The following is a 12,005-nucleotide window of genomic DNA, read 5'->3' as shown; positions in this document are numbered from 1 at the left end:
TCCTAGACTATTGAGAAACCAAATTTTCCCATTTTATGTCCAACCTGTCAACAGTGTTTTGTGAGGACACAATAACTTCTCGAAGCCTCATGAAATTCATGATTTTATATTACCACAAGAATGAAATACTGTCCAGCACATCATCAAGTTTATAAAGCAAAGCAGATGAGCAGTAGTTGATGTTTGCCTTTAGGACCATTTTATAAACACGTTTCAAAGCTACTCATTGAAGATATGGCAGCTTTAAGAAAGTCAATGTCAGACATCGGAACAGCACTGAATCGAGAAGAACTCCTTCGATGCTGTCTGGAGGTATTATGATTAAAGCAAACATGGCAGCCAAACATCTTTGTTTGAATCTACTTCACTATTCAAGCCTTTTGTTGTTGCTGCTGTTAGCAGAAATGCGGTAATGAACACTGAAAAGACACACATTAACATACCTTATAGACAGAAAAATGCAATGAGGGGATTTAATCAAAGCAATGGAGGAGTCTGATTAATGCCATCAGCATTAGGTCGTGCAAATATTGTCATTGAATGCCATCTTGTAAAGTCAGTGACATGCAGGATTTTGACTGCTTAATATTGCTGTTGTTCCCTGCCTGCATTAAGGTCAGCAGAAGGTTTTAGGATAAAGCTAGAAAGCCCCTGTGGCTATGCTGACAGAGCCTTTTTCGCAGACTTTCAGAAGGGCATGGGACAAGATTTTTAAGGAGCACTAGACCTAATTGGAATTATTATGTATAGTTCTGATCTGAATAAGATTGAACTTCATCTTATTTTTCTAGTGGGAGAGACAAAAGAATGTAAGTTATAGATGAGTTTTGTTTCATGTTTGCTTTGATGTGTTGCAGCAAAACCTGCTATGGCTATAGAACCTTATGTTGAAATGTATGTAAGTGACTGTCAGGTATCTTAGGTCTTGTTGTGACCCAGACCCACCAGGCCAGAGGCTCTTCAGGTTTTGACCCTAAGCAAAGACTGTCTGTCCTACGCATCCCACAATCCCCAGAACTCATGGACCTGTTGAACTCCTCCATGACCTTTCTTTTTCAAACATTTATAGCCCCCCATTAATAGCCTAACTCTATGAAGAGCAAGGAGGATATGCCAGGCAAGGGATGAGTGAATCTGTCAAGTTTGGCTTCTGTCCATTTCTCATTTTTATAATTATAAATTAACTACTCCACATATCCAAATCGGTTTGCAAATCTTGAAAATTCATCAATATTTTTCCCCAACTATCTCCTAAAGTACATACTTTTGCATGTACTTTTCGCCTATCAAAGACTTTTGCAAAGCCTGTTTTCACTAATATTTATATTTTCCCAGATACAGTGTATTTCTGTACATTAATATGCTTTTAAACATATGTTGAATATATGCATTTTTATGCACACTTTACCCTAGTGTCTGCATTTTTGTACTCATTAATTTGCTGGAGAACTGCAAAATTTGGAGAAGTGCAGCCTTTGAAGGATGGCTGTGCTGAGATTTGTGTATTGCTTTGGAATGTGTGGATGAGGTAAATTTGTCTTTAAATGTGAACTGAATTGAGCCTACCACCTCAGCACTACAGTTGTCTGAGTTCTAAATGGAGAGGGCAGAAACACCATTCAAGGCCCTTCAAAAGCACCAGTGTGAAGTCTCAGGTGAAATTTAATTCCCTGCAATTCTGCTTGAGTTGGGAGGATTGCTGTGGCATTGCTTAGAGGGGAGAGTGGGCTTCCTTAAATACTGAACGTTTTCAGGTCAGTGCTTGTTTTTCCTAAGACATATAACGTCTTAAATGGCTCAGGACTGCAATAGCTCAAGGCATGCCTCTCCCCATATGTACCAATCTGGACCCTGCAATTATTATCGTGGCCCTTCCTTGTGTGTCTCCTCCATGAGAGGTCTGGAGGGTGGCAGCACGAGAGTGGGCCATTTCTGCAGTGCCTCCCCATTTGTGGGATGCCCACCTCAGAGAGACTCACATGGCACCTTTGCTGCATATCATTAGGCACCAGGCAAAAATGTTTCTCTATGGACTTTTCAATATGTTTGTGGGAGAGGGACTCATGGATTTGTATTTGTGTGTATTACGTATTTTGTGTACTCATATTGTATTTTTGTGCTGTGAATGTCCCTGTTATCTTTGGATAAAGGATGGTATATAAATTCAATAAATATTACTACTACTACTACTACTACTAGGACTACAGTATTAGACTTCCAATTGGGAATTCTCCATGCAGTGGAGAATCTGAGTTCCCAGGTAAAGGTAAAAAGGTAAAGTAAGGTAAAGGACCCCTGGATGGTTAACTCCAGTCAAAGGCGACTCTGGGGTTGCAGTGCTCATCTTGCTTTCAGGCAGAGGAAGCTGGCTTTTGTCCACAGACAGCTTTCCGGGTCATGTGGCCAGCATGACTAAACTGCTTCTGGTGCAATGGAACACCATGAAGAAAACCAGAGTGCATGGAAAGGCTATTTACCTTCCCACTGCAGCAGTACCTATTCATCTACTTGGCATTGGTGTGCTTTTGAACTGCTAGGTTGGCAGAAGCTGGGACAGGAGCTGACCCAGATTCGAACTGCTGACCTTCCGATTGGCAAGCCCAAGAGGCTCAATGGTTTAGACCACAGCGCCACCTGCATCCCATTCAGTTCCCAGGAACCTGTACTTGCAGACTACCTTCTGGAATTCTGTTACACATGCTCTTAAGTGTTTCCACTTCAAGGCCTCAAAGCATCCAAGCCAGCACAGGACAGGTCTTGAACAAGAGGCCCCTGTGTCCAGCCATGCAACCATGCCAGGTCAGAAGGCCACAATTATTCTGGACAGGTGAAAAACAACTTCAGCACATGCCCAAAGGAAAGGAAGTATCTACTGTGCTCCCTGTGACTATCCACTCAGCAACACTTCCACAGCGTTGGCTGCGGCAACTCCTTGCCTCTCAGCACCAAATAGGCCTGCACCTCTCTACCGCCATCTCATGGCGCCCAGTGGTTCTCCTCGTGAACTGGCCACATTTCTTTCCCCTGCCGCACTGACCATCAACTGGCTGTAGGCTTTCAAATGCTTCCAGGTGGCTACAGGGGAGCATGCAGGCAATCAGATGCCAAATCTGCTTTTTTCAGACTGCAGAAGCTGCAAAATTACAAAGGCACCTTTGATCTATGCTTACTTGACACTGCTTTATCTTTTTACATCTGGGACCTTTGTATTTTAATACTTATGTAAGAAAATAACTTGCCCTGTTAACAATTTTACAAAGAAGAAGAAGATTGTAACCAGGCATAATTTAAAATTACGTTTAATTCAGCCAAGCCGTATAGCCATTTCCCTGTTTTTCATTTTTATACTTTAAAAAATATATTTTATACACTTTGATATTTCAGCAAGTAACTTTCAGTTCATTTGGGCAGGGAAATGTGAAAATGGCCCTTTGAAACTGGGAGTGATGAAGGGGGTGTTAAAGGGAGTGGACTTCAGTGTGGGGCTGGGGCAGCCATATTTGAACTGGCTTTTAAAAGAAAAAAGCAAAAAAAAAAAAAAAGGGCAAAAAGAGCCAACCCAATGAAATTTAGTCATGTCCATTAATTTCATCTGGTCTACTCTGAGTATGAGTAACACTGGAAACAGCTCAGTGAGAAGGAGCTCCTTTCTGTGCCTGCTGGATGATGCTGTCATTTGGCCTCCAGAAAGCTTCTGACTTCCACAGCCGTCAGGTGGTGTGGGGTGTGTGTGTGTGATGGTGGCTGTCACCAAGAGGACTTAAACATCATAGAGAGAGGGAGGGGAATGGAAGGGAGGGAACCTTCAAGTTGGGTGGTGATTCTTCTGCATTCTTCACCAGTCTGGCTTGAATATAACTCTAATGGTCCTATTGAATATTAGGCTCAATAGAAGCTAAATTTGGCTTTGGGTTCTGGATTCTGTGATGGTGCCTTGCCATTTATTCCTCAGAGAAATAAACTTGATTTCCATACAATCTACATTCAAGTCCTTGACGGCTAACCTGAATAAGGAGTGTGTGTTCCACCACTGGCATCAGCAATGGGAGTCTGTGCACATCTGGGCAGTGTAGCACAGAGCAGTCTGCCCCAACTTTGTGGGTGTTTTTGGACTCCCAAACAATTCCCATCCCCCCTGACAATTGGCCATACTACTTGGGGCTGATGGGAGCCAGAGCTCAACATTAGAAGAACAGCAAAGACTAGCAAAGAGTCAATGTTGTGCTGCAGCTTATTTTCCACCTCATTTGATGGCAAATACATATACAGTGGTACCTTGGTTTTCAAACATAATCTGTCCCAGAAGACCATTAGACTTCCGAAACGTTCAAAAACAAAAGCATTTACTTGCGGAAGCATTTGCTTACGGAAAACTCAATACGGAAGCCAACGTGGCATGTTTGACTTCTGAAAAGCATTTGAAAACTGAAGCTGTTACTTCTGGGTTTTTGGCGTTCAAAAACTGAAATGCTTGACTTCCGAGAGGTTCAAAAACGGAGGTACCACTGTGTGTGTGTGTGTGTGTGTGTGTGTGATGGGCTTGACTTGTGGAACTTCTGCCCTCAAATGTGGCCATCACTGATCTAAGTAATACCCATTATTTCTGCTCCTTCTCATGTTTAGAGGTTACACCACGAGACCTCTGGGTGTAGGGCGGTGTATAAATTCAATAAATAAAAATAATTTAAAAAATAAAATCCTAGATTGCTATCTAAATTTTTCCTAAGAATTACACTCTATAATTGTCCTAAGGCTGACAGTGTACATGTTGAGTTTCCCTTAAACCTGAAGCCCCTACATCTAGAATTCCCCAGATCCAGAGCACATCACCTCCCTTCACAAGATGGCTTCAATGGTTTTTCCCACTCACCATTGTAGTTTCTGCTATTGAACCAAAGCTGTTGATAAATATGTTGCAGGTAACATTTACAGGAGGACCTGCAAGTTGAACAATAAATAGAAAAAAAATTTGACAGGTTGTGTTTATGACATAGATTCAGGAGTGTTGTTTCTTTGCCAGTGGCATCGCCACACTTACCATGGTGGTTTCTGTGACAGATCCAAAACTGTTGATAAAAATATTGCAAGTAACGTTTACTGGAGGACCTGTGGAATGCAATAAAAATGTTGCAATATATATCATAGCAAAGTTCTGCTCCACCAGCATCTATTTTTTTAATAAAATAAAATAAAATAAAAAGAAAATCTGGAACAGTGACTGCTGAAACTAAGCAAAAGGTGAGACTCAGCAATGAACAATATTTATATCAATTAAATAACATTCACAGATTCATTTTCCACATCTGGGTGATCTATGGAGTCCCCGACATGGGGCTATAAGGCACTATCCTTCACGCCTACCAAGGCCCCCTCCCAATTTGTCATACGATGGGTTTTTGCGGGTTGTTTGAGGAGGTTGCCTGCTTTTTTGTCTTTGTTTTCTTTGGTTTTTTCAGGGGTGTAAATGTTTAATCTAGGTATTTTGATCCTCAAAGTATTTTGAGGATCACCAGTTTTTTTTCTGTGAAATGTATTTTTTTGTGGTACCCATGACAGTTTCTTTGATTTTGAAATGTGTTTATCAGCTGAGCTTCTGGAACACAAATAGTAGTTACTCTCTAGCAAGTGTGTTAATTAGCACACTGCTGCCAAAATGCGTGTGTTAAATGTTTTGCTGAATGCCACTGTAATTATAATGCTTTTATGTCATGGTCACTGTCTGATTTTTACATATTTCATTTCCCTCTGCCCTTGCGTCTCTCTGTCTTACTCTTGCAAATGATGGGTACTGATGCCTGCCAATTTAGGACTACACCTTCATGCATCTGTTGAAATGGATTGTGGTCCACACAAGGCGCCATAAAACTATTTGCTTTTCTTACTGCAAAAGGCTTAGAAAACTATGAAATCTGCATGCAGTCCTAAATTCCCAAAGGAACTCTTACATTATCTGGCATACGGCACAGAAAAGACCTGTGGAACAGATTCTTCAGTTGCTTTTCACATACCCCTTAGCCAAAAAATCAACTGAAATATTGTAATGTTTGGATTCTTTGATAGATGATTTATATCTAGGGAGCGAGGGGGCTAAACTGACTGCTGACTCTTCTACTACAAATTTGGACATCTACAAGGGGCAGGGCCTTTGCATTCTCATATATATATATTATTTTATTTTATTTTATTGTTTTGTTTTAAAAGTGCAAATGTAACAGAAATAATGAAAATAACAAATAAAAAATGTAAGCCATAAAGCATCACAGCCTAGAAAGACAAAAGTACAAAAATACAGCACAACTCCAGAGCCTTTTCTGTGGTGGCACCCTGTTTCCTCAAATGCCCTCCATAGGAGCTCAACCGACACCAATTTTATGATTTTTTTTCAACATCAGGTCAACACTTATCTACTTGCCCCCAGGCACATTTTACAGTTGGTAGTTTAGTCTGCTCAGGTTATTTATTTCTTTTTATAATAATTGTTTGCCTTATGTATTCTATCGTATCATTTTTGGTGCTGCATTTAATGTTATTCATGCCTTTCTGCATGGATGATGGGTGGTCTAGAAATAATAAATTGAAGAATTTATTACTCATAATTTAGCCACAGAGAATTCCCTGGCTACTGTGGTGATGGTTGGATTTTTATTGGATTGTAATGGACTATTTTATTGTACTGGTATTTATGTGTTGCAAACTCTCTTGGGATATTGAAGGAATGGCAGTACACAGATGTTCATATATGCAAATAATTGTTAAAATGTTTGTTTAACATGTTTGAAAGAAACAAACAGGATCTGTCCATCACTTGTCATTGGTCGCTTGTTTGCCTCAGATCCATTTCATTTAAACATTAACATTTCAGACAAAAGATTATGGCAACGCACTGCACAAAATAGATCTGTCTACAGTCTCCACTAATGCAAGATTGATTTTTACTAGACAGCAAGGCATGATGCAGATTGCATGACAGCCTCATCAGTCCTCATCCTGGGAGCAGTCATGGAAACTTTCATTCATAAGCTGACACAGTGAGTGCAATAGGGCTACTCGGCACTAAGGTGTGACACCACTGTGGCCTTTCCTCATAAAACTAGACATTGTTAACCAAGGTGATTTTATGTACTAGCTAATAAATGCTTTCAGATTTATGAAATATATCTCAGGCTCAACATTTACATATCATGCTTTCTAGAGCAAAAAACTCTTATCAATCGATCAATCCTCATGTGACTGAATAATGCAAACTGTCCCACTGTTACCGTTTTGTCATTCACATTTTTAAAGTACTGAATATTTCACAGTATTTGTGAATATAAATGCAGCAGCCCAGTGGACTGTGTTCACAGAGCACCACAAGTGTAGATTTACAGGAAGAAAGCCACTAGCAAACAGAGCTGACCTCTTTATTCCAGGCCTGGCACAGATCTGGTTTAGAGAGTGCCTCAACTGAATAAGTTGGCGGCCACATTCTCAGCACTGGGGCATTCTGGGAAAGCAGTAGGCTTGTCAGCAGCCAGGTGTAACTTCAAACTACATTTTAATAGCAATGAATGGGTTCTGTTGAAGCAGATCTTATTTTACAGGTCAGGTGACCTGTGAGTTCCAACAAGGCTAAGCAATTATCTCTATCCGGTGGAGCTATACCAATTTGTGCTGGAGGTATTATTGCAGCTGCAAATTTTTAACTTTTACACCTCAGTAATAATGTCAATGAAACATTTTTAAGCTGGCAGAAGCCTTCAGGAAGAAATATACTGTATAATGAGGCAAGGCCATAGTGCTGGTATAATTACTTCGTTTAAAAAGTGGCCTAATATAAGAACATAGCTTTAATGGCACATAAGGAAATAATGAGTTGGTTCATGGATCCCTGGTTTTAAATATATAGGGTGGAATTAAAAGGAGCACTAAGGGGTATGTTTCATCCACATAAACATTTCTGCCTGCCTGATGGAAGAATTTGCCCTCTCCTCTTCTTCTAACCCCCTGCAAGTCAACTTTTTGGAGGGGCAAGTGGGGAGAGGAGAAGGGTGAAAGGCCCATTGTGCACGTGGAATCTCTTACACTGCCCCCAACTAGCACAAATATTTTGTTGAATCCAGCCCCATACTGTGTGGATGCACTGCGGCACCTACTGTCTTCACAGAATTATATTCCTCATGGGAGCAGCGCCATGACAGAAACATCCATTTGGAGTGTAGCCCTGCCCTGGATTTAGTTTTCCATAATCATGATTTTATTATTTTTTTCCCACCCATCTGGCTGGGTTTCCCCAGCCACTCTGGGCGGCTTACAGTGCATATAAAAACACTAAAGCGTCCTCATTTCTTCCAAACCAAACCAAAATACCTTCTCGTAGTTGAGTTCTGAATCAGCAAAACCTTGCTAAAGATCCTGTAGCTAGGATTAGCCTTTCCTTGCATCTGCCTTCTCCAGAGACTTGCTTACTAATCTATTCTTCTAGAAGCTCTGCGGTGCTTTATAAATTGAAAGCATTTAGTGTCCAGTTACCCACATTTTGCTGATGTCAACCTACTGCGTGCGTTGAAGCCCTACCCCTATTGACTTCAGGCTCTAACTTGCTTTGGTAATTCGATTCACAATTCGCCGGGAAGTTCTCATGCCTTCAGTGGCTGCCATACTTTGTTGTGGGTCCTTGTGTGAAATACAAGGGTTTTTTTTGGGGGGAGGGGGTCTCCCAGTGCTTTTTTATATGTAATGGTACTCAGCAGTAAGAAGTAGAATCACATATATATTTTTATTCTTGTTGCTTGTGGCATCCATTTTCTATGCTGGCACCTGTGACACTTTTAAATATCTAAGTCCGGCCACCAGAATAAGCCTACTAAACATTAACCTGTAAAATATAGAGAATGCAGATACACCCCTTTCCTCTACTATTCCTCTACTTGGTGAAAGCACCAAGAATGAAATCATAGAGCAAAACATTATCGTTCTGTGTTTTTATGGCCTTCAGAGGAAACCAATGCCTCCTTACTGGCCTTATGGCAATAATTAAAATGGCATTTTAGGAACTTTGATACAACCAGCCAGTATCCCAACTAAATCATAAAGAAATTCAGAATGTGAAAGACAGAATGAGATGATCACAAGAATCCAAAAAAAGGAATCATGTATATGACAAAGCCTCCAAACTGCTACAAGTACAAATCAAAGGTAACCTTCCCATTGAAGTTAGTTTTTCCCCTTCCTTTTATGCTGTCATTCTGTGTGGAAGTTTTGGGACATTATTCTGCTTCTTAGATGCTGTGTGTCAAAAATATAAAGGGCCCTATGTAAGATATCTGTTGAGAAACCTTAATCATCATGCAGTATTTTGAAATAAATGGAACTTAAAAAGACTTAAAAGCTGGGCTTTGACATAAATTCCTTTTAGTCAATATTACTATTCATTGACAGCAATTTTGAGCAACCATTAAAAAGAGAAATAGTTAAAAAAAAACCCTCTAGGACCTAAAATATAGTAATTGTATGGTATTATTTTATGATTATGCAGTTTCTTGGAAAAATCAAATAAGGTCTAAAATTATTATTCTGCTTTATCAAGCACAAACTCTTATCTTCTTAAATTCTTTATCTAGGGTATAAATAGCATAGCATATATACCCAGTGGGACATGATTGTGGGGAAAATGTTGATTTTGCTTCTCACTGTGGACACATCCTCCAAAAGCTGCCCTTGCCCATTAAGGTAAGGTAAAGGACCCCTGGATATTTAAGTCCAGTCAAAGGTGACTATGGGGTTGCTTTCAGGTCGAGGGAGCCGGCGTTTGTCCACAGACAGCTCTCCGGGTCATGTGGCCAGCATGACCAAACTGCTTCTGGCACGATGGAATACTGTGATGGAAACCAGGGTGCACAGAAATGCCGTTTACCTTCCCACCACAGCGGTACCTATTTATCTACTTGCACTGGTGTGCTTTTGAACTGCCAGGTTGGCAGGAGCTGGAACAGAGCGACAGGAGCTCACCCCATTGTGGGGATTCAAACTGCTGACCTTCTGATCGGCAAGCCCAAGAGGTTCAGTGATTTAGACCACACGCCACACGTCAAAGCATGACACAATGTCATGTATGTTGGGATGCTTCCAGTGAACTGCAGCTTGTGTGGGGATCACCAACATACATAGCTGTCAAGTGTCCCTTATTTGAAGGGACAGTCCCTTATTCCAGCACCATGTCCCGCTGCTGTGCCTTATTGATGGATGTCCCTTAAATGTCCCTAAAATGATGTCCCTTAAATTTCAAATGAAGCAGCTCCTCTCCCTCCCTCCCTGCCGGCCAGGGAGGAGGGAGGCTCCAACTGTGTTGCTTGGCTGTGTTGCTCACGCAATAAGAAGTCTAAGAACGACTGGGGGGTGGAGCTTGAATGCCTTGTGTGTGGCTAGTTAATGCAAGCTGAGGGGGGTTTTGAATGCTGGACGCCATTTTGTTGCACGTACTGCTGCAAACTTTGCAGTGCAAAGCCAGGCTGGGGAGCCATCTTAAGTTGAGGCTGCATAGGCCTTGTGGTGCATGTGATTCAGATTCTATTCAGTTGAACCTCTGGTTACAAAGTTGGTTGGACAGTGTTCTCGAACCTACCAGCATGAGTTTAACCAGACTGCAGGAGGACAGGAAGACTGGAGTGCCTGGAACAGGTGAGGCTGCAGGTCCCTTGTTTTGGCTGCTGGTCCCTTATTTTCAAGGCTGCTGGTCCCTTATTTTCAAATCTGTAAGTTGACAGCTATGCCAACATGGCACCATTGAGGTCTTCTCCCTGGTGTTCATGAACCCTCTGAGCTATCCCTCCCTCACTGCTCTTTTGGTCATGAGGTGGTGAGAATGGTTATGCTTTCATCCACTGAGAAGCACGTAGAGTTGAAGAAGGAAGTTGAAAGAGTGCCACTCTTTCTCGCTTCCTCTTTCAGCTCTATGGTCTGTGAAGGCGCTGTATAATTCTAGTGAATCTGTCTTTTACCTTGATTTCTTAGTAAAGTGGAGAGATGATAGATGATAGATGATAGATATAGATAGATAGATAGATGATAGATAGATAAATGATAGATAGATGATAGATAGATGATAGATAGATAGATGATAGATAGATAGATAGATAGATAGATAGAGATAGATAGATAGATAGATAGATAGATATAGATAGATAGATAGATAGATAGATGATAGATAGATAGATAGATGATAGATAGATAGATAGATAGATAGATAGATGGATGGATGATAGAACATGTTCTCTTTCTGTGTCTTGGGGTGATCTAGGAGAGGGGAGGAGAGAAGTAACCACAGTAGGTGGTGCCCACTTTACTTGCTCCACATTCCAAATGAGCCTGCAAACCTAACAAGGTTGTTGGTGGTCACTGCCTTGAAGAATGAAGCGTTTATGGAGGCCAATGACATATGAACATAAAAGCTCAGCTTGGTTAGACTAAAGGCCTATCTAGTCCAATATTCTGTTCTCAGGGTGGTCATCCAGATGCCTATGGGAAGTTCTGATCACAACCCCCAGCAACTGGTGTTCAGATGCATCCTGCCTCTGATATTGGAGGCAATGTATAGCCAATATCCATTGATAGCCTTGAATGAATTTCCTGCAGGAATGTGTGTAACGCCTTTTAAAGCTACCCAAACTGGACACCTTATAGCATTTTACAGCCGCTATTGTAGCTGCTAAGAGTTTTAGGAAGGCTGGTATACAAAGCAGAATTGCAGTGGAAAATCAGATCATACCTGATTATTGCCGATTAAGCAACACAGAAGAGCTACTATCTCCTCGTGTCCTACTTAGAATCCATGCCAGCTGTAGATATTTTGCTGTTTGAAGTGGAACCCAAATGACACCCCTTCTCCCCCACCAGGGACAATAATTTTCAAAGTCTCACTCCCATCACTGAGACATCAATTCCTGCCTTCATCTCTCCCATCTTGCCTGAAGCAAGTTGCTTCACCCTGCTGCATGGCCAAATTGCTAATGCATATCACTAATGCG

The 12,005-nt window shown here is 41.2% G+C and overlaps 1 protein-coding gene across 12 annotated transcripts in view; it reads right to left on the bottom strand.

Annotated features, from left to right (window-relative positions):
- Window positions 1–12,005, bottom strand: part of GLRA2 (glycine receptor alpha 2) — a 112,690-nt gene that overhangs the window by 80,243 nt on the left and 20,442 nt on the right. For 4 of the 12 annotated variants that reach the window (XM_081907643.1, XM_081907636.1, XM_081907646.1 and 1 more), the window contains exons 3-4: window positions 5,039–5,167; window positions 4,871–4,938 (exon numbers count right to left, since the gene is read on the bottom strand). In XM_081907643.1, the coding sequence (XP_081763769.1) occupies window positions 4,871–4,938; window positions 5,039–5,167 (197 nt within the window). The remainder of the gene's footprint in view (window positions 1–4,870; window positions 4,939–5,038; window positions 5,168–12,005) is intronic. The other 8 variants (XM_081907642.1, XM_081907645.1, XM_081907641.1 and 5 more) reach the window with 6 other exon arrangements.

The sequence above is a fragment of the Podarcis melisellensis genome (assembly GCF_964234715.1).
Source record: "Podarcis melisellensis genome assembly, chromosome: 4".
NCBI classification, from domain to species: Eukaryota; Metazoa; Chordata; class Lepidosauria; order Squamata; family Lacertidae; genus Podarcis; species Podarcis melisellensis.
Note: the sequence above shows the minus strand (reverse complement) of the source record. Positions and strands in the feature narration are given on the sequence as shown.